This window comes from Cydia strobilella, chromosome 5 (genome assembly GCF_947568885.1).
Source record: "Cydia strobilella chromosome 5, ilCydStro3.1, whole genome shotgun sequence".
NCBI classification, from domain to species: Eukaryota; Metazoa; Arthropoda; class Insecta; order Lepidoptera; family Tortricidae; genus Cydia; species Cydia strobilella.
Window position 1 is genome coordinate 19,521,840 of NC_086045.1, and position 23,448 is coordinate 19,545,287.

A 23,448-nucleotide genomic window follows, 5' to 3' on the forward strand; every position below is an offset into this window, starting at 1 on the left:
AAACCTGCCCACTCCTTTTACGGACAATCCAATACACATGGACCTATGGACCTCGCTAAGACTACTGCGCGTCCTTTCCCGTATGTGATTTCACAAGTTTCATAACACGTTGATTTTTCTAATAAGTATAGCGTATATTCGCGATTCATGTCAGCATCCCTATTATTACTTTTTAATACAGTTGCTCAAAAAGTGGTACTTTTTGTGGCTGCGTAGCATGCGAGAAGCTCAATTTCTCGAACTAGTGCTTTTTACTTTTTAGATCCAAACTATAGTTTCGAAACGCAGTTTTTATGTAATTTAGCTTGAGCAGGTACTGGGGCCTCACTCGTTACTCCTCGGTGTCGTTGAGCAACCCGCGCCGGGCCCGCGGCGGCCGCGGCCGGGGCGCGCACGAGTATGAAGGTATCGCGGGCTGCGGCAGCTCAACTATCAAGGGCTGTATAGGTACTTTTGGTTTTGGTTTGGTGGTATGATTCTACTAATGATATATTAATTTATTATTTTTTCGCAATTGTATTAAAAAACGTCGTTTACAACACGTGTGAAATGTCTTTTCACACTAGTTGTAAAATGTACTATTTTAGCTTGCAAAATTACAAACAGACAACGGGACGAATAAAAGATTATACTCGTAAGCACGTACGTCGTTGAGGAAGGCCTGGTTCTCCGCGTTGGCGCTGGAGCGGTCCAGCGGCTGCGGCTGCGGCGCGGCGGGCGCGGCGTGGCGCACGAGCGGCGAGCGCGCCACCAGCCCGCGCGCGCCGCCCGAGAACGGCCCGAACGCCGCTCCCGTCGTCCCCGACGTCCCCGTCCTCCCCGTCCTCCCCGTCCTCGTCCCCGTGCGCATAGCCTCGCCCGGCTTCTGCTGCTTACCTGACCATTTTGGAATTGGAAGTTATTTACAAAAATATATTCACTTTAAAACGCTTAGTTTTTTTTTATGATTAGAATTTTTCTAACCTCAATATTACTTCAACTTCAAATATCTTTATTGCCAATATATTACATTTACATGGAATATAGACCCTGTAAGGGCACAGCAATTTAATCTTATACAAAAAAATTACCTAGTGATAACGAACTAAATTCCGAAATGCCAGGGTTCCTATGATATCTAATATTGCAATACAGTAATATGTAAACGACTCTATAATTTAGTGCATGGTTACATTAGTTACCAAGATTTCACTTTGGAGGAAAAAAGTTACTACTACTTTTGAGGTTATAAAATTTCTAATCTGAAATGATACGGACTATAAGTGCGTACTCAAAAAATATTGTTTATTTAATATCTAAATTAATTATAACCGTAGAGACCACACACAGCCTCGCATTATATTTTTCCATTAGTTCATTTTGAATCTTATTCCAATTACATGCCGTAGTCGTAATCCATTAACCGGTTAAAGCGAACCAACCATTTTTTTATACAGGTTAGCACAAGCCGTTTTACTAAACAATAGACAAAGGATAAGCCGTTCGGGGCCCGCTTGAAATTAAAAGACCAGTGTTTAGATTTCAAACAGTCCCCTTACGGCTTATCCTTTGTCAATTGTTTAGTGAAACCGCAAGTGCTACTTACTAGCATAAAAAAATGGTAGGGCAGTTTTAACCGGTTATTCAATTACCACTCTATGGAGATTGCAATAAGGTTTAAAATGAACTAATGGGAAAACATATTCCATAGCTGTGTGGTCTTTGCGGTTACTGAGTGCCGGCAAGTCGAACGCTACAGAACCAGTCTAAAATGTGTCATCGATATGCGTAACAAAGGCGCGTTATCGGAGAGCGCACTTACACGGGTTTTTTTTAGGGTTGGACTAGCCCTCGCTTGGGTGCCATTTAAAATTAAGCACGAACCAGGTAAGGGACAGGGACGGATTGCGAATAAAACATTATTAAAGTTATTACTAAATTATTACAATATTGAAATAAACCAATATTCATTAAATTTAGCTGCTTCAGCAATTTAAATATTACCTGAATGATGATTTTTATACTTACAAATGATGTAATCCGCAACAGGCTTTGTCAATCTTAACCACTAAATTAAACTAAACTATTTCAAATTGATGTCATAGACATTTCAAGAAAAATATCTCATGCGAACGCGGTCAAATTACAAATTCAGAAATGATTTTCATTATATTGTTTATATTGGCTTTTCCCAATAAATTAACTGAATCCGAATATGTTTTTTATTTTTATTTTATTCGGTCTCTCATATAGTGGATTAAATCCACCGTTAGTCACAAACTAAAACAGTTTGAAAGCTACCTTTGGAGCCAAACAAGTCGCTGAACATGGTCGAGGTGGAAGCCGCGAGGCCGTTGAGGTCGGAGCTAATGTTGGAGAAGAAGTCCCGATGCGTGGCCGCCAGCAGGTTGGTCGTCTGCAGCGCCGTCGAGTCCCGCCGCGGCGTCGGCGCCGGCCCGCATGGCGCCGGCCCGCCATCGCCGCTTTCACCCTGTTCCAAACAAATAGGGAATATTACAAGAAACTGCGTAGTGCGTAGGGGTCGCCAGGGCGCCACTCCCACAATCTGATATGAGGGTCTATCGTGAAACAAGAAAATTTATTTATCTAACATCTCTGTCACTTGCATATTCGAGCGATAAAGAGGCAGATAGCGAATTTCCAGATTCGCGTTTCCCGGTAGGTCCTCTGTAAGCAAACCGCCTTGATGCATCAATGTCATATTTTAATATGTCTAAAAAACTTGTCAAAAAACTGTTAAAGGCACAGTATGTATTAGTTACTCTATGGTTTACCAAACGGGCTAGTGCTGCACTCTGGTGGCAGAACATTGCAGTAATTACCCCTATTGGAGTAAGGTTAAGGTGCTGTAGGTTCAGAAAACAGTTTTTGAAAAATCGTAGCGCTTTTTTAGATCACAATACGGTTGCCAAAAATGTTATTAGCAGTTTTGAGACCTTTTTCCAGTGACTTCATCGATTCGAATCCTGATTTTTAGGGTTCCGTACCCAAAGGGTAAAAACGGGACCCTATTACTAAGACTCCGCTGTCCGTCTGTCTGCCACCAGGCTGTATCTCATGATCCGTGATAGCTAGACAGTTAAATTTTCAGATGACGTTTTATGTTGCCGCTATAACAACAAATACTAAAAACAGAATAAAATAAATATTTAAGGGGGGCTCCCATACAACAAACGTGATTCTTTTGCCGTTTTTTGCGTAATGGTACGTAACCCTTCGTGCGCGAGTCCGACTCGCACTTGGTCGGTTTTTTTTAATTTCGCTCGATAGAAAAAAATCTCGAACATAGATCTAAAACGCATCTTACATATTGTGAAATCTATGAATAGTGTGAATCTCACCTTAAGTAGTCCTTTCTTAGTCGCGGCTTCCTTAGCGCTCTTAGTGAGGTCTCCCAGCGTCGACTTGCCCACGTAAGTTAGGTCTTCAAAGGTGTTTTTGCTGACGGCCGTGGCCGTTTTGCTGGCTTCTAGGGCGGACTTAGATGCTTCCTGAACGCTTTTTGACGCTTCTTCTGCTGCCTTTTTGGCGTGTAGGGTCAGCTAAAAACATTCAGATGTTGGAATACTTCCGGCTATTGCGAGTGTATTTCAAGCATGCTAGAAGTACCTAATATTAAAAGATAATGTGGAAGATATGAACATGTAGGTAAGACATTACTTTGGAGCTTTATGGAATTACTTGCATTTGAAAACTTTTTAAATCGTTCTCGTGGTAAAATACACGTTCGAACTGATTTAAAAGTGCGCACACTGATTTTTAGGGTTCCGTACCCTGTCTGCCTGTCTGTCTGTTACCAGGCTGTATCTCATGAATCGTGATAGCTAGACAGTTGAAATTTTCACAGATGATGTATTTCTGTTGCCGCCATAACAACAAATACTAATAACAGAATAAAATAAATATTTAAGTGGTGCTCCCATACAAACAAATGTGATTTTTTTGCCATTTTTTGTGTAACGGTACGGAACCCTTCGTGCGCGAGTCCGACTCGTACTTGGCCGGTTTTTATAGTGTTAGGTATTATCCCGTGCTCACATTTATTAAAGGACAATCAATAATGTTCTGTTTCCATACATGTGTGGCCTAAACAATTTCCATACTCACATGATGGGGTACATGTTCAAAATTAGAATAAAAGTCCTTTTTATCTATTTAGTACTTATAAGTAGAATTACTGTCAGGGTTTTAAGGTATCTCTATATTTATTGAAAATAGTTTCGTATAGTCACATAAGTTTTAACTACTTATTAATTCTTACTTACTCTAATTGATATACCTACATACGTTCTAGTATCTTCAAAGTTTTAAAACGTTGTTAGTGCTAAGCATAATGTAATGAAAAAGTGGAAAATTAGCTAAATTGAGGTACAAGCAAAATGTTCGATCAAATCATGTATCAAGTGAGTTAATTACATTTGTATCTCTAATTAATTAAGGCTAAGCAATCTGGTTCTAATCGAAAATAAACTACACTAACAGGCGCCCACTTTGACACGCGAAAGTGTCGTGGTTTTATTGTTATGGCGATAGTTTGTGGTAGCTGGCGATGCTTCGGCAGATATGACAAATTTTGATGGACGACAATATTTGAAGGGTACACGGAAAGAACATGTCTAGTCACTTTTTTCGGAAAGTGAGATTTTCATTTCAAAATGTAGAGCTCTTATTGAACTATTAGTTATATCTTTTGCTACCACCGTATAATATATGTAACACAACTTTTTTTTAGTTAAAAAAGACCTGCACGGAATTACCATACATTTTGACATGGTTCCAAATTTTAAAACCGCGATTACTCAAAATGTTACTAAAGTGACTGGACATGTTCTTTCCGTGTACCCTTCATTTGATAGTGACGTCTGTCTCGTTATCGAGTCAAAGCGGGCCCGAGTGCTAAGTTAGAGCTCTTTCCCACTGACGTCGAGTTTTTTGCGGGTACGGTTTTCTGCAGGATCCAGTTTTCTGTACTATCCGTGCAGTATCCCGCAAACAGAATGCTCGTGTGAATGTTAAAACGGGATCCTGCAGAAAACCGTACCCGCAAAAAACTCGACGTCAGTGGGAAAGAGCTCTTAGTCATTATCATGAGTTGTCAGAGATGCTTTCAAGCGGTCACGCAGTGGTCGATACCTGTCCGAAAGGCGAAAACAATTTCTTTTCTTCACCATCTGCCGCTTTTCCTTTCTTCGAATTTCGATACAAATAAAAACACATTCGTGTTAAAAGAGAAACCGTTGTAATTTATTTTGCGCTTTAGATTGGCATTAAACAGGTGGATGTCATGTGTCGCGCCTCCAGCTTAATATTACCAAAGAGATATTGATTGTAGCAGAAAGGTAAAGTTTCAGTTAAGAACGTGCCCTCTAGTTTGACAGCCGAAACAAATGGAGCTGTATTGCACCATATGTGTCGTTTTCAAGCAAAAGGTACCACATTGTCGCTTGCCGTAAGAACGCTCTGACAGGTTTTACGTATAAAGATATAAGCAATTTTCGTCCTTATGGTAAGCGAAAATGTGGTACCTTTTGATTGAAAACGTCACATATGTTTTTTGGCATCAAACTTTGACAAGCAAAGTTACCGCACTAAGTACGGAGCCGTACACATCTCGTTTAGCTGCCAAATTGGAACTTCGATTTTAGACTTTCCTTAGTGTTTGATATTAGGGCGATCAGAGTGTAGTTATAAGTATTGTTTTTACATAAAGCTACTTGTATTACCTTGTCCATGTGTGCGAGCAGTCCCTCCTGGCTGCTCTGGCGCGTGGTTTCTCGCACCAGCTCCTTGGCCTGCGCCGCGAACTGCTCCAGCAAGGAGCTCTGAGACGCTTGTCGGGATACGCCACTATTTGCGCGCTGAAATATCAAACAACATTTACAAAACCATCATTTTCTAATAATTTTAGAGGATGACCAATTTTACAGCTGAATTAGCGCTGTACGGCTCCTACGTAATCACTATATGCATAGAGTAACTTATACTAGAGCGGTACTGTCATAGTAAATTTTGTAACCCCAGTAAATTCACTGCCATCTGTCGACACACTTTAAAACTAAAAATAAATATTTTAAAAAATACGATAAAATGTATTTAGATATGGATAAATGATTTTTTTTATTTGCATTAATTATTTTTATGATTTTGACCCATGTTCTTTCACTGATATGCGTTAAAATTGTTAAATAACAAACGAAACCGTCAACGCCATCTATACGACAGTTGGCCAAAGCTAGCAGCGCCCTCTGAACGAGAATCAAATTTTCTTGATTTTCGAGGCACGTTTTTTCCTTAGACTGTATCCATCTATTACGGAGTTATATCTATCTTTGCTATATGTGACGTTTTCAATCAAAAGGTACCACATTGTCGCTAACCATAAGGACGAAAATTGCTTGGAACTTTATACATAAAACCTGTCAGAACGTAATTATGGCAAGCGACAATGTACTGAATGTAAGTGTTTTAAAGCCTACTTATGTACAGTTGCATACACTATTTTATCTACATCTACACACATATCATAAGTACTCTAAGATGGCTTCAGAAGCCGTAGGGAAATGACCTGCATTGCTACTAGTGCTACCTATAAAATATCTAGTGTAGCGGGACGCTACATCTGTCGTTTTGTTTTGGAAACTACTTGCTTGTCAGTCATGTCTAGTTTGCTTGTTTGTTTAGTCGTGTCGTATAGTGTGAATTGATTCACGCAATTACGGTTAGATGGCGGTTTAAAGAAACACATGGAACCTTTTTTGGACAAAGATATTTTCGAGATTGGCAGGTTACAATTGCAGTTTTGAATGATTCACGGTTAGTTTCACTAGACTTATATTGACCGGGATATAGACCGTGATTACCTTTTGTATTATTTGTGAGCTCCCGATATTTCGACGCAAACAAAATACAAAATAATAATAATAAGCCCCCAGGGCAGCTTGTGGCGAGCTGAATGGGAAGTGACGTCCCTTGGGTCCCATACCCCCGAGAGTCGGTCAGGCCCCTCCCTCCGGCTTGCCTTCATTGGCCGGCTGGAGTGAACACTGAGCAGGGGCCGCAGGACTCTCACCTCTGGCTTGCCTTTACCGGCCGTCCAGAGTGGGGTGTCAGAGCTATATGCTCGCAGGGTGGAAGTGAACTATGCATAAGACGCGAGTTGGCACAGTGGCTGTGAGTGTTTACAGCCACTGGGTAGAAAGCGGTGCACACCTCTCCACACCCTGAGCCACTCACGCGATGTTGTCCCCTTGTCGCTCCGTGCGAGCGGCCGTTTTCGGGGACCCATATTGTGAGTTGGCGAGTCACCACCTGTCCATTTTTGTCGTGTTTTTAAACATAGATTGGGGCAGGTGCTATAGTATTTCCATAGACCCGGTAACCAGTACACTAACATCTCAACACAATAGCCTAGTTTATTTTGTTTCTTATCATTGCAATAGTCCTGCACTAACCGGGGCTTGTCCTTGGGTGCACTACTATAGTGCCTACAGGGATAATCGTCGGTTGGTGTCACATCACCTTTTAGAGTAAATTGTCTTTTTACAAGGGGCCTCTGCGTGTTGGCTTCGGCCCCACGGACGCCTTCCCAATGTCCGGGACCCCATGGTCCCGAGATTATGTAAAGGACGAACATAATAATAATACAAAAGGTAATCACGGTCTATATCCCGGTCAATATAAGTCTAGGTTACAATTGCGTTGAATTTTGAATTTCAATTCTGATTCGGAAAGAGAAATTTGTTTTCTTCGGGGTACTTCAGATGGATTTTGGGATTGACGTGTAAAGATCTGTTTATGAGATATTAGATTTTTTTCCTGGTTTTTTTGTCAAAGTTAACCAAAAGGTTAACTTTGACAAAAAAAACCCTTGAAGAGGAACGTTTTCTTCTGAGGTTGCTAATAACAACTTCGAGTGCGCTTTACTTCCCGTCGTTCCGCGGCCTTGTTGGCCGCAGTTGCCTGCAACAGGACCTTTTTAAGGCCACCGTGGAGCAGTGCTCCGGTGGTGCGTGGTGGCCGTATCAACGACAGGGCGCAGCCGCCGACGTGCAGTCGGCAGTGGATGGTTGTCGACTCCATCAGTCAGCGGTCAGGTATCAGACCCACGGAGGAGACGAGCCCGCATACTGCGTGGTTCGATAGCGTTGGTTGGCCGAACGTTTGCTTTGGAAAGGAACTAGCAGACCCACGGAGGACACGAGCCCGCATACAGCGCGGTTCGATAGGTCACGGTACAGCTTCGGTTGGCCGAACAAATTGTCATCGTCTACGGAGCTTGAATATTTTTTAACGTATTGGAATCGGTTCCCGTTTAATTGTTATTTTTTTTCCCGGTTCATTGTTATTTTAGTGCAATATTTCTTTTAATTCTGTAAAGCCGCTGTTATCCGTATTCCGCATTTATTTAAGGCATTATTTTTTAAAATTCTAATTGCCCCTAATTGTCAGGCGAAACTAATATTCGGCAATAAATTTAGGTACCTATCACCCGTTGAAACAGCCATTATCGTCCATAATCTCCATCTCATTAATCCATTTCTTTCCTTCTACAGTTAAATTTATACGCCGTAATCTTTCGCACGTACACCAGTTCACGCCAGTGCGGAAAGCGGACCGTCAGAAAAACAATTTGTTTTGGTTATATTAATTTTTAAATTCCATGTGTAGATTTTTTTAGTGACTTTCGGAAGTGCTTATCAAATTATACGTGTTGTGCAGAAGTATTTGTTTTACTGCACTAGATATTAAAATAATTAAACAAAACAAATACAGAAACAAACTACTTACTTATATTTTCAACTAAAATGTAAATTACACACAACTTTTCACAATGAGGGCTATCGTTTTTTTGCTCACCAGTTGGCGCCTCTGTTGATGGTGGTCCAAAAGACTAAAGAACAGCTGTCAGTCATTGAAGTGACAAGTGACATTTCGAACTATGGAAAAGACCACCATCTACACTAGCGCCCCTAGCGGCGAATTCATTATCACGCATCACGCGTTAGCCCTCATTCTACTTTCGTAACAGCAAAAAACCAACAAACAAATGACAACAGTAATGGCGGCAATGGGGTTGGCAACTATCAAAGGTTTACAGAGATGGAGCCATCATAGCTTGCCCCTTTTTCTATGAGATTTGGCTTAAAAGGCTGGCATCCAGGGCATTAAAAAAAATGACATAATTCTAGGGATTGACAGGGCGAGCTATGCTGGCGCCATCTGCTATTTATTTCGACTGGCCAACCCCACTCGATCCTCCGTCAAGAAGAATGTTTTTTTTTTTAATTATAAACAAACGAATGAAGTCCCTATTCTCATGTCACTCGAGATCAAATGTCGTGCGGTTTATATTAAAATAAAAAATAAGCGGTTTTGACTTATTTACAATATTAGTGGTAGTAATTGCTATAACTGTTTCAAATTTTAGGTATCTATGTCAAACGGTCTCAGAGAAAAACGTATTTAACTGATTTGTAAGACCGAAGTGATCCCATAAGTGTTCCGTTTGTCAAAACAAAGTTTTGCACGGAACACTAAAAACATACTGACTCGATAACTGTTTTAATATCTATGGATACTAGAATAGAGACCCACTTGAGTTCCGACAGCTGTTCCAAATTTAAACTCATAACCTTACAAAAATCTATAATGTAATAACATAAAAGTATAGATTTTACCTACTAACACAGATAAGAAAGTAAAATTGGTTGTAATAATGCTGGTCATTTCCTACGGTTTCTGAACGCATTTTAGAGCACTAACGATATGTGCGTAGATAAACTACTATAATAAACCCACCTTAACATGTGGAGGGTGTGAGGGCGTGAGCGCCCTGTCGCTGTCACTCGTGGAGCCGCTAGCGCTATCCGCGGCGCGCCCGCGCGCCACCACGGTCTTCGGTGTCGTCGTCGAGTTCGAGTCAGACTCTCGCCCGAAACTGCCGCTGTCCGTATCCTGGACACACAAAGGGATAGCTCAGACGCTATTCGTTCATGCCTTAAACCACCAGGGGTCGGCAAACTGCGGCTCGCCAGCCGTATGCGCATCTTTGAAGATACGATTGCGCCACCGAAAAATTTTCACTTAGAAAAACCAACGGAAACAACATTTACGGCTCTTTGAGATTCCAAGAAGTGGTGATTTATACTGCGATTGGATTTTCTTCTCAAAAATATGCTTACCCCTGGCTAAGCAGTTTAAATCCATACTATAAATCCGAAAGTCTGTCTGTCTGTCTGTGTGTTACCTCTTGACGCTTAAACCGCTGAACCGATTTAGTTGAAATTTGGCATAGAGATAGTTTGTGTCCCAGAAAAGGACATAGGATAGTTTTTATGTTAGAAGTCATCCCTAAAGAGTGAAAAGGGAGGTGAAATTGAGAGATTTAATGAATTGCCTGATAATTGATATCAAGCAATCCGGCTCGCGTTCCAAGCTGGACTGTATAATACGTAGGTTTAAATTGAATCAAATTATTGACATATTGCACTCTAATATTAATCCTATTTCTAAAACATTTACATTCTTATTACTTTAATACTTATATAATTTGACATCACTTAATAATAATTATTTGCCCGTTTATTTCTGTATTTAATACACTGACAATTATCTGATTCAATTCGGCTTATATGTATAGAAACTACTAAATTGACCTACTTTTATATTATACACATAGATTTAAGATTAGATCCTAAGTATGCATGTAATATTGCTATGCCCCCACGGGGTCCATGTGGAACTACCAAGAATTTGTAATATCTATAAAACCATGGTTGCAATAAATAAATATGAAATATGAAAAATAGGTAACGAATAGGATACGGAACTCACGCTCTTCTTAACGGGCGGTGAGGGTTCGGCGGGCAGGTCGCCGGGCGGCTCGTCGTCGGACAGGTCGCTGTGCTCGCTGCTGGAGCCCGACGGCGACGGCGACGGCGACACGCGCGCGCGCGGCTCCTCGCCGTACATCAGCGACGATGGCGGACTGTACACCTGCCAAAACACTTATGTATTTTTACAAGCCTCAATTAATTAAGTAATTCATGTTTTGGAGGCCGGTCGGACGTCCCAGGGTTCGCTGGGGCGATGCTGTTGAAGCGGACGTGCGCGATCTCCATGCCGATAACTGGCGGGAGATGGCACAGGATCGAGACAACTGACGTATACTCGTGCTCGTGTCGGAGGCCAAGACTCACTTTGGGTGGCTGCGCCATTAAGTAAGTCAGTAAGTATGTTTAACCCCTTTCTTAGAAGTATTACATAAGTCAAAACTATAGGTACATAGCTTTAAAGATGATCCTGGTCGTATGCCACTTATGTAACTTAAAGCGTACGTGATGTCTATTGCATAGTGTGGCATACTACACGACCACGGCTATCCTCTGTACGTATATATATATAATTTTGTAAATTATGTTCAGTTGTATTTTTTATTAAAAATATGTTAAAAATGGAACATTTTCTTTATGAGAATTCCAGATGTCTTCATACTTATTAGAGTGCGTTTTTCAGTGGTCGAATTTTTTTGTGTTTTTTTTTACAATAAACAAAGTTTTAAAAACACGAAATCAATTCTACCTCTAGTTTTGCAAATGCCTAAAATTAGGGAACTAAAAATAGGGATTCTATGAGTGAACGGCAAAGTAAAGTCGTAATCATAATCATAGGTGTCTAGATCGAATAATGCTGTAAATGATAGTAGCTTTATAGCTTCTACATATAGTCCAGAGGCCTATAATAACACCTTGTCTTGTATTTGATTTTTTAGCTGCTACCTCTAGTTAGACAAATGCCTAAAATTTAAAATGATAACGATGCGCACGATGGTACGGATGGAACACATGTCATGGGGTCGTGACCCGGGCTTGGCAGTTTTTTTTTAAATGCAAGTCTCTGTGCAAAATCGAAACCTACCTTTACCTTTTAAGAACAATCTCTAGACGAAAAGGAACGAGAGAAGGTGACGTGGGTGGTTGACTGTGAGTTGGATATCATCTTTCATTGAATACCCTTATCATCCACGATTGAAGGATCTAATATGTTCTCTATAACATGATACGCCCACTATATAAAAATAAACAAGTTACCTACGTAAACTTACCGTTCCTGGATCTAATGAGGACGATAGAGTCATCGGCACTTGAACCACTGCGCTGTATGTTTCCCCGATCACGTGTTGTTGATGAGGGTTCCCTTTCAAATAACAAAATAACTTTAATTGACGAATAACGTCACGGAAGGCCGTGGCTTCAAGCCTCCTCGGAGCTCAATAGTGGTAATGATTCTGATTTTATCTTTTTATCTTTATCTTTCAGAAAAAAAGGCAAAATGACAGTGAAAGGTAACATGCCTCCTGTGTCTCGTTGCCAATTTAATTTCTCGAGTTCAACATTCAGTCAGTTCAACATCGCACAACGCTGCGGGGCGAGATATATGCCCCGGGTCTAGTAGGTTTTCGATGCGATTTTTATTTAGCTAAACTTTTAAAAGGTAAATATTGTAATAGGTTAATGGTTCGTTTATACCTGGTGATAGATCAGACGAGATTATTTCGGAGACAAAATCACTGAGCGACGAGTATGAAGAGCTAGTGCTTTCGGCGGCTTCAGAGTCTGATCCACTTTCATCTGTAAAAACGGTAATAATGATAATTTCGTGACATCACGAGTTTTAAGCGCTGGTAGCTGGCGCAGGGATCGAAAAACTTTTATAGAGATGAGCCATCCACAGTAAAAAGTAAGGTCCTCTAAGTTTGGGTGTCGTGAAAAGCCGCATTGTAGGTCCAAAGAGCCGCATATGGCTTTTACAATCCTCTAACGTTATCTAGCGTTAATAGAATGCTGCTTCCAAAACAGAGGTCGGGGATTCAAACGTTGACTCAAACCATTGGTTTCTCGGAGCGATGTATGAAATATCAATAGATAATCAGTTTTTTAAGAAACCGAAATTAACCAAGTCTCATTTCAAAGAGCGATGTGCAATATTTATTGCCGGGAACTGTAATGCCGCATTCACATTCAGCCGAAGTGAGCGGGGAAGTGGGCAGGACGAGTGTGTAAACACGATACTTCTCATGCCACTGCCATTGCCACTCGCGCTGGCCGGCGGTCCCCAAAATGGCGGTTTTTTGTGCGGAAGTCAAAGGACCGGCAGCGCGAGCGGCAGTGCGTGTTCACATTCTGCTCCGTAGCTCAGTACTCGTCGAGCCATTGCCGAACCGAAACCCAACAGAGAAGTGAGTGATACTGCAGTATGTAAACACACACTCAAGCTCGATCCTGCTGCAGCAGTATTTAGGGAATTAGCCTCATGCATGAAGTTTATATTTGAATCGAAATATGTTTTATTCGGATGTTTGTTACCGTTATATCATGTTACTAATGCATTTCCGTTTTTAAATTACCATTTAATTACTTAAAATTATAAATAAAAAGTACAAAAATTTGCCCGCGAAAAGCTAGTGAGCGAAACGCTCGAAACGCCACGTGACGTCACGCGTTCGACAGATTAGTGTCATTAGTAGCAAACTTCAGTTGGGCCGCCCAACGTGTGACGTCATCACGCTCTGTCGAATTCGCGCCAAAATTTATGAGCGTTTCAACCGCTCAAAAATTTTCAACATTTTAAATATTTTTTAATAAAATAATGTTAAGGTTTACAAAAGTATTTTTATCATTTCCGTTGTTCCAACGATATAAATTATGAATCCAAAAATAAAAATAAATTCATGCATGGAGCTAATTATTGCCGGCAGCGCTCGGGGGTGGGGGAGGGGGAGGGGTTGAATGTAAATGTGATATAAGATACGTGTGGGTGGGTGACCTGTGGGCTGGTTCTCATGGCGCTGCAGCTGCCGCAGCGCGCCGTTGAGCGAGCTGCCGTCGTCCCACACGGCGAACCGGATGGGCTGCAGCTGCTCGGCGAACCACTTGGGCTTGTCGCCGACCTGCCGCGGGTCGAACAGGCCCGTCTGCACGCGCAGGAACGCCACGTTGCAGGGCGTGAGGGACCACTCCGCTAGAAACTCGACCGCCTGACAATATATATAATAGTTGGTCAAGCAAATCTTGTCAGTAAATAAGAACAAACAAAGAACTATACTCATCCCTTTCTTTTGGGTGCTAGTACTAGTGTAAACAAAGATAGTATGATTCTCTCTGTCTATGTTTGAAATGAGACAGTCCTTTGACAAACTATATTTCATCACGCTTGCTCATAAAGGGTCGTATTTCACGCAGGTTTAGCGGGAGTAATGGAAAATAAATTTTAAAGAAAGATTTCTTTAATTTACGTCATTAAGAACGTCATCATATGAAACAAGAAGGTTATATGTAAAACATTTTATGATAAGACACGACACTTTCTTAAAAATTATATTAAAAAGCAAGATCGAAAAAAACTGTAATAGATGTCATATATTAAAGAAAAAGTGACGAAGCCCTCCAGTGGTGAAGGCCGGATTCGAACCGGCGTCTTTAGCTATCGCGGCTAACGCCATGAACCCCTAGGCCACCCCGCCACGGCGGTGCCCGTCCGAATTTCTCGACTATATGCCATCTTAGTAAGACTAGGCGTCTTTGACCAGCTCTAAGGGCAAGCAGTGCGCGCTTGCACCTCCTAAACGAACTCCTTACGGATTTACGTTGTAGCGAGAGAGACTGGTGCTGCCATCTATGAACAAGTTTGAGAACAAATCAAATTATTTTATATATAGTAGTGTGACTACTTTAAAAAACACAAATCAAAATATTTAATAAAATAATTTGATTTGTTCTCAAACTTGTTCAAGCAAGATCGAAGTTAAATGAGGTTGAGGAAAACCAAAAGCAAGCTATACATCTGACGACGAAGGTTACGTATATCAGAATACCGAAAATTGATTTACCTAATGTTGAATGAACTATGTTCGATACACCTATTTTTTTAAATACCTAATGGTCAATTAACCTAAGCTCATATTATTTTGCTATTGATATTTGATGATGAGTTTTATTTTATCTGCATTGACATTTGTATTTATACAATAAATAGTTGACGTTCATAATATAAATTCATACAAATTAAGCTTAAAATAATTTATATTTATTATTATGAAATACAAAAATCTTAAAATACACAACATCTGAAGAAAAAGTAAATTTTGCGTTTAACAGGTACCTACCATTTGATTTTGGCTTAGGACCGCGAAAACTAGCGTCCACTCCAGCGACAAGAGCCAGGCTCTTACATTATAATTTTGATGATGACCTACCTGAGTGCGTGCGAATTTGTTGAGGAACGAGGTGGTCCGCGGCCGAGACCGCAGGAAGCTGTTGATCTGGAAGGCGACCACGGGCCGCGGGTACAGCCGCAGCGTCCGCGTGTGCTCCATAAAGTTAGCCAGGATGTTATGGGAGTTGAAGAAGCGAACCTGATGAAAAAAAATCATGTAATTAGGATGTATGTACGTACACACTAATGTAAGAGAATCAAATTCTTATTTTCTATAGGAAAAGTAGGTAATTAGGTGTCTTGTCTTGTCTAAGTAGATAAGGATGCGATGCTGGCAACCCCTTTTTTCACCGAGGCACAACGAAGCGCGTCTCACTAAAGCGCCCCCTAATTTTCTCCGCATGTTTGATAAAACATTAGCGTCAATTAGTTGAAGAGTCGCGAGTGGACAGGTGCTGCCGCGGTGTCATCAGACAGATCCACGCCAGGAACATTATCCTACCTGTTAACGAGTGGATTGTCTTTGCCTTACACGATGTCGACAACGTTGCCGTAGATGAGGGGGTTGAAGGGTTGGGGGGGCGAGGAGGCGCTGCGGAGTGTGGCTGCACTAGTAGTTAGTTACCATGGCGACCCTTGTGGCCACGTCCACCGAGTCCACGTCGTTCCCGTAGATGAGGGGGTTGAAGGGTTGGGGGGGCGAGGAGGCGCTGCGGAGTGTGGCTGCACTAGTAGTTAGTTACCATGGCGACCCTTGTGGCCACGTCCACCGAGTCCACGTCGTTCCCGTAGATGAGGGGGTTGAAGGGCATGGAGGAGGCGAGGGAGCCCCGCTGCGGCGTGTGGCCGACGCTGGCGGCGCCGGCGCTGGCGATGGACACGCGCCGGCTCTCGGGCGTGCTGTGCGGCAGGGACTGCGCGCCGTCCGTCGACGACCGGAACGTTGGAGGATGCACTCTACAAACGTAACAAAACTAGCACTTACACGCTGCCGTGCTAGCAACAAATGCCTAATCACATTTGAAAAGTCATGCAGTTTTTTATCGTGTTCTCTTTGAATAAGTTCTCGATAAGCAGAGCAGCACGGAGGCCAAGGAAGGGAAAGGAAGGTGATGCTGGCGGCGCTGATCGCCATGTATCTACTTAGTTTTCATAATGGCAGTCAACGCCACCAGTGTCACAGTAGGAGCGACATCGCTCAGAGTATTTTTTCTTACAATTCGGTTTTCTTACAAATGTTACGAGGTTACACGATATTTCCTTAGTGTTCACAACTCTTTGACTATTTATAAGTCTTGTAGGGAATGCTCCCGGGACTGAATTTGTATGGCGAAAACCGAGAATTATATAGAAAACCGGCACCGGGAGCACACCTTCTCTGGTTTAAAATAAAAAGTCTGTACCTTATTAGAAGAGCAGTAATTTAATCAATAACTTACTTGAGAGTAGCACCACCGACGCTGTCTCTTCTCGAAGGCATGAGGGTGGCTGTGGCTTGCTCTGCCGAGCTGTTTGTGAGGCTGCTCAGAGCCTGGGAAGCAAGCAGTCGATACTACACAAACTGTATACACAGGGTGAGATATCCGAATGGGCACTCACGGGGCGATCAGAGAATAGTTTTTATGTTTTAAGGGAGTTGTTGTTTAAGCCCTCGTGTAATATTGGTACCCGAGTAAACGAAATATTCCAAAATTAAATTACAAGCGTAACGAGTGGTTCGAAAAGTGAAATCTTCGGCGTTGTGAGGATTTCTAGGCACGAAGGTTAAACAAACTTTGAATTATCACCGCACCAATGCAAGGAAAATACTAGCTGTAAAACGTAACAAATCAAATCCAACTGAACGCTAATTAATATTTAATCATTCAGAATCATCACTTAAAAGTCAAGTCTAGCAGCCAAGGTGAGGAATTATTTTTTGTTGCTCAAAATTTGCATCGACTTACTTTTCCACTCTTGTGGATAAAATGCAATTTAGTACATAATTATATTTTCAGTTTTTGAAGAACAAAGAGAGCTGTTGTTGTTGAACGAGGTGGCGTGGAAACATTATTAAATGACTTTAGTGTAGATTTTGGAGTAAAGAAAATTGACGTATAAACATTCATAAAAAACCCTTCAGATGCGCGTGAGAAGGATCAAAACCAATATTGAATTAATTCACATAAATTATTTTTGCTATTGATCGACGACTGTGACAATGTAAAGAATATATTTTTTCTATGATATTCCTAAATTATATTGTATTAAGTTTTATTACAACCCACTGAGAAGAAGTCAAGAGGTTTTTCTTATTAAAATGCAAACGTTATCTGCACCGTTGTAGTTTTTACTTCAAAATCTTTGCCAATCTTTTTAAAAACAAATTATTACAGCGGTATTTTCTGACAAATTCGGACGCTCACGCAATAAGAGCGTATAAATTATGTTGTCAAATAAATTTTAAAACAGAGGCCCATAATCCTATTTTATTGTTTGGATATTTTCTTATCTTCATTCATATCATAATCTTCTGAATGAAAAAGACATTTTATGACAAAGTATGAAAATCACTCATTTAGCTAATTTCCTATAAGTTTCTGATTGTTTTCAATGCCAAATCTTACTTAGCATTTGGGTAAACTGAATAAAGAACGAAGAGTATTTGTTTTTTTTTAATGCTGAATAGGCAGGCGTTTGACCACAATCCCACCTGATGGTAAGTGATGATGCGGTCTACGGTGGAGCACTCTTACTATTAACTCTTGCCTTGAAAAGCCCCAGATTGTACTCATGCGGAAACACAGACTAGGGCAGGGCGTTCCACTCCTTGGCAGTTCGCATAAGAAATGTGGAAGCAAAACGCTTCGTGCGTGTTATAAGTAAGTAATACTAAGTATACCTATCTACTTTTATTCCTATAACCTAATTTACTAAAGCTAAGAGCACAATTCTGTATCAACGTAATTTCACAATTCATACAAGGTCTAGCTCAGCATTCAAATATATATTTCTAGTCAACAATATTTTGGTTCATACTTCAATCAATTTTATAAATATGTGGTATTTTCTATAAAAAGGGACCTTCTTATTGTAGATGGTGCTTACGCCATTATAAACGATGCTCCGATATAAATACAATGGCGCGCGACGCTGTGCGGCGTAAGCGCCATCGACAATAAGGTCTCTTTTCATAGAAAATGCCCCATATTTTTACAAAGGGGAGTTGAAATTTAAAGGCATAGCATAATAGGCATTTATTAAATGTAGCATGCAAAAAACACACATTCAAGCACATTATAATAGCACGCTTTTATACTTTATAGATATACGACACGATGTTATCGTCACGACGTTGTTAAGGCCGGCAACGCACTTTCAACCTTATGTTGCTAGAAATGCTGGAGTGACAGACAACTTCCCTCAACTTCTCCAAGTAACATATTTGGGGCAATTTCTATGAAAAGGGACCTTATTGTCGATGGCGCTTACGCCGCACAGAGTCGCGCGGCATTGTATTTATATCGGAGCATCGTTTATAATGGCGTAAGCACCATCGACAATAAGGTCCTTTTTTATAGAAAATACCACATTTTAATTTCGCAGGCCGAAGGCCGAGCTACAGGAGTGCAGTGCTCACACACATAACAATAGTATAACCCCCTTATTCATAAAACTTTACGGGCCCGATTTAGATAAATTATGTTTTATCTCTTTTTTACAAAATTATAAGTCAACATGACAAATAAAGACAAACGATTCATAGCTAATTCAGGTTTGTAACACGTTTATGAATAACGCCATAAGTGCATAAATGCGAAGGCCGAAGACCTAGCTCCGCGTAGGGCCGATAAGCCCGGAGCGTCCGACATATTATGCGCGCTTACCGAAACTTCCCCAAGAAATTTAATAAAGAATAATATAAGTGCTTAATATTCTGTGTTTGAGCACTAACCTTGTGTTAGCGCTACACAGTCCTGTGGTGTTGCGGGTGTTGATGAGCGACGGTTATTACTTAACATCAGGCAATTCATCTGTTCGTTTGCCTCCTAAATATATGATAAAAACACAGCAGGGGACCAAAATGTATGGGATTGTATTTTATGCAGACTCTTTTATACTATAGTGGACAGTAACGGTAAATCGTGGACGATATCGTCGACGATAGTGTAAAAGCGTGGCGTTGATATCGTGTCGTATCACGATAAAGTATAAAAGCGCTCATATACCTACATATTAATAGCACCAAATGGTCAGATACGTCTATATGATCAACTGATTATTCGTATGCCTTAAATCGTTGCAACAAGGTTTATAACTCTGTCACTGGTCGATTATGACTCATGAAACACCTTTCGGAAACCACACGATACATAGAGGTAAACAGTACGTGCCAAATGTAGTCAAACCGTGCCAAACACAAAAGAAGCGAGGAAACGGACTGAAATTGTGTCACGTTTGTAACACAACAGTGATGTACGAGTATAAAGGTGACATTCGGTTAATGACTGCAGCATTACTGAGCAATGTTAGTGCGGCGGCATGCGCGGGACATCAGTAATGCTGCTACAGTTGCCAGCCGAATGTTACATTGCATTATTTGATTTGAGGAAGTGACCGGGACGTGGATAATTTTGCTACTTTTGATAATGCGTCACAGCCAAACGGTCAAATTTTATAATTTGACATGTCGCCATACATAAGGCCATCGTCACATAATTATCAAAAAAGTAGCAATATGGTAGTCACATATCTAACTAACATAATATATGCTAGCTGCGTACGTCTCCTGCCACTTCAACGAGTCAAAATAGCGCATCAGTTGAAGTAATGAATATATGTTGCATTGGTAGTAATATATTAGGATAATGTTTATTGTGTACCGTCCCCAACACTTATTTCAGTCAATAAATTAGCAAAATATGCCATTTTAGAATTACGTACGCTAACAGTTGTTCCAACATGTATTAAAATAAATTCCATGTGAAATAAAACTATGAAAACGGATTATATCGCGTATATTGAATTTATAATACATCCCGACGTTTCGAACCCTTTACAGCGTCCGTGGTCAACGGGTCACTGAGGAAAAATTACAAAGTGCAAAAATACCCACATACTAAAAATAATGAACAATCATAGACTATAAACTTTAAGGCTGGTTGTACATGCAAAATCGGTTCATAAGGCTAGTTATACACTACAATTATTTTCAAATAAAGATATATATATACACGCGATAAAAATAATAATAATTTGCAACGCGCTTTGTAATTTTTCCTCAGTCACCCGTTGACCACGAACGCTGTAAAGGGTTCGAAACGTCGGGATGTATTATAAATTCAATATACGCGTTATAATCCGTTTTCATAGTTTTATTTCATGAGTAACTGTCGCGGTAACCGAAGACAATATTAAATTCCATGTGTCTGATTTTTGTAATGAATTATGGATGATAAATGTTTTGTTATCTCAATTGTTGTATTTCTAAAATGGCAGCATTCCTCAACATAGTACCTACTGCCTTCTGAGTACCTAAATTTACTGTCGTGAATATATTAGTCAAAGTGTGCAATAAAATATAGCAGTAATATTTACACCAGATCCGCTGTTATCCATAAGATGCATGGCCTAGCGAAGGGAAGAAGTGAGGGTGAAGTTAGTCAAGTCGAAAGTCGAAACAGAATTCTGCGGTAAACCAATAAAAAAAAAATTTGTATTGTACTTATATAAAATGTAGGTTAAGTATGCTGTGTCAGGTTTAATGTTATTTAAAAATAAAACATGTTTTAGATATTACTGTAAAGATTTTTAGAAGACAATTAGCAAAACTGCCCCACCATGTATAACAGCCGTAAGAGTCAATAAACCCAGTCTGAATGTAGAATTTAAGAATAAGGTACGTAAATAAGAACGTTTTAACAATGTCAGTTATGCGAGTTGGGCCAGCAAAGCGACATCAACAACAATGCGCCAAGTGCATTTAGTAGAAAGAAGGTAAATAAGATAATGATAAGACATGATATAGTGATGGAACATTCATTTACCTGTTTTAAGTGACTTTTTAGCACGGATCCTTCTGGCTCGGGCAACGGCGGTAGTTCATGGTCGTTGCCGCTGGGAGCGCACAGTTTTGTAGCGTCGAGATCTACTAGCCAAATGTCATCTGGTAACCTGTAGAAAAAAAAATACTAAAAGTCTAAGCAAACCACTTACCAATGTTTGCCACAAGATGCAATAAGTAAAGCCTTTTTAGAAGTAGGCAGAAAGGAAAAGTTAGACTATGACAAGCACAAACAATAATAGCGCTTTCTCTGCTATTCCTACTGAAAGTTCCTTAAGACCATCCCGTTCGGTGATCTCCCCCCACCTCCCGTTGAGCTTTGCTTGAGCCCGACGTTGAGCTTTGCCCGACTGTGTTGGTATAAGCAGGCGTGTCCCACTCCGCGATTTCGTCGCGTCGCTACAAGTACCTGCGGCCGCCCCAATTTTGGGGTTTCGCCATAGTAATTGCCGCGCACCGCTACGGAACGGACGCCTGCACGCGCTTGCGCCGCCTTGCGCGTAGTAGTCGCGTTTTGTTAGAGAGTGAATGTTCTGTACCTAGTACTATTATATATTCTGTGGTATAAGGACTAAAGGAGGTGCCCAGCTCTGGAGCGCGCCGCGGACGTCGAGCTTTGCCCGACTTTTTTGTGTGTGACTCACCTAAAATTCTTCTTATACTGCAGGAACGTGGCCGGGATGCCGATGAGGAACGGCGTGGGCGCAAGCAGGAGCTGTTCCGCGCAGTTCATGCAGCTCGGCAGCAGCGGGATGGCCGGGAACATGTACTCCAGCGGGTACAGCATGGCCACCAGCGCCATCACCGACATCGACAGCGCGTTGTAGTCGCGGGACTGTACCACCACTTTGTTCTCCAGGATGATCAGAGTCAGCACCTTAAGACATGTGTCGACGCCTGGAAATGTATTACAGGATCAATATTTGGACCATCAGAAAAGAGATAGAACCGCTTAAGATGAAATGTAACGTCCTAACAGGCCTATTTGGTACGCACATAGGGTTTGAGCCATTCACTCGTTCTTCTCAAGTTGTGAATGTGCGGCATGTATAGAGAGTAAACATGAGAATATCAGCGTGTTATAAAAGTACAGATTCGTCTTAGCAAAGAGGATATAATAGGATAGAGCGGTACTGTCATAGTAAATTTTGTAACCACAGTAAATTCACTGCCATCTATCGACACTATTTAAAACTAAAAATGAAGATTTATAAAAATACGATAAAATGTATTAAAATATGGATAAATGTTTTTTTTTTATTTGCATTAATTATTTTTATGGTTTCTTTTCTTTCACTGATATGCGTTAAAAAATTGTTAAATAACAAACGAAAGCGTCAACGCCCTCTATACGAGAGTAGGCCAAAGGTAGTGGCGCGATCTGATCGAGAATCAAATTTTCGTGATTTTCGAGGCACGTTTTTTCCTTAGACTGTATCCATATATTACGGAGTTATATCTATCTTTGGTCTTAGCGATTGTATCTCTATCTATGTTTCAACTCTCTGATTTCGACCTGGCCGGCGTTAGTCCAAATACGTTAAGATTGTGTAAAATTATTAAAAGATTCCAAGCTAAAAACGATAACAAACAAACATTATTTTTAAGTTTTATATACTTGCGGTTCAGAAAATGGCCTCAATATTTAAACTTCAAAATTATATTTATTTATTCATTTATTTAATCTTTATTGCACAAAAGAAAATACAATCGTACAAAAGGCGGACTTAATGCTATGAGGCATTCTCTACCAGTCAACCTTCGGGCAAAGCAGATAATTTGTAGGCGGTGCAACATAGTGATTACATATATACAAGTATAGTTAAATAATGGATAGGCATAGACATACATACATATATCTGTATATATAATATTCATATAAATACATACAATATACATACACACAAATACATAAGATATCAGATGAAACTTTCAAAACAGAAACACTAAGAATTCATCATTCTGCCAGCAAAGTACTCACGTAAGGATTTTTTAAATGCAAATCTATTCGGACACTGTCTAATTTTAACAGGGAGACTAAGGCGAGCTGCCTGAATAGAGAAAGAATAGGACATGAAACCTGTTCGGTGAGATGGTATGGACAAAGAAAGGTTGCCAGTAGAGCGAAGTTGACGGACACGAGAAACACCATAGTAGTTGAAGAAAGATTTGGGATATAGTAATGTGAAATT

The 23,448-nt window shown here is 40.6% G+C and overlaps 2 protein-coding genes across 2 annotated transcripts in view; one reads left to right on the top strand and one right to left on the bottom strand.

The window, feature by feature from the left end:
* The window catches only part of LOC134741569 (uncharacterized), a 163,221-nt gene that overhangs the window by 68,801 nt on the left and 70,972 nt on the right, over nucleotides 1-23,448 (top strand). The gene's annotated exons all lie outside the window — the stretch shown is intronic.
* The window catches only part of LOC134741574 (MAP kinase-activating death domain protein), a 67,122-nt gene that overhangs the window by 18,676 nt on the left and 24,998 nt on the right, over nucleotides 1-23,448 (bottom strand). The window contains exons 8-23 of the mRNA XM_063674408.1: nucleotides 21,901-22,153; nucleotides 21,240-21,366; nucleotides 20,791-20,823; nucleotides 16,653-16,744; nucleotides 16,024-16,170; nucleotides 15,839-15,923; nucleotides 15,254-15,412; nucleotides 13,825-14,035; nucleotides 12,528-12,629; nucleotides 12,104-12,195; nucleotides 10,834-10,995; nucleotides 9,799-9,954; nucleotides 5,724-5,858; nucleotides 3,342-3,542; nucleotides 2,281-2,470; nucleotides 647-876 (exon numbers count right to left, since the gene is read on the bottom strand). Of these exons, the coding sequence (XP_063530478.1) occupies nucleotides 647-876; nucleotides 2,281-2,470; nucleotides 3,342-3,542; nucleotides 5,724-5,858; nucleotides 9,799-9,954; nucleotides 10,834-10,995; nucleotides 12,104-12,195; nucleotides 12,528-12,629; nucleotides 13,825-14,035; nucleotides 15,254-15,412; nucleotides 15,839-15,923; nucleotides 16,024-16,170; nucleotides 16,653-16,744; nucleotides 20,791-20,823; nucleotides 21,240-21,366; nucleotides 21,901-22,153 (2,375 nt within the window). The remainder of the gene's footprint in view (nucleotides 1-646; nucleotides 877-2,280; nucleotides 2,471-3,341; nucleotides 3,543-5,723; nucleotides 5,859-9,798; nucleotides 9,955-10,833; nucleotides 10,996-12,103; nucleotides 12,196-12,527; nucleotides 12,630-13,824; nucleotides 14,036-15,253; nucleotides 15,413-15,838; nucleotides 15,924-16,023; nucleotides 16,171-16,652; nucleotides 16,745-20,790; nucleotides 20,824-21,239; nucleotides 21,367-21,900; nucleotides 22,154-23,448) is intronic.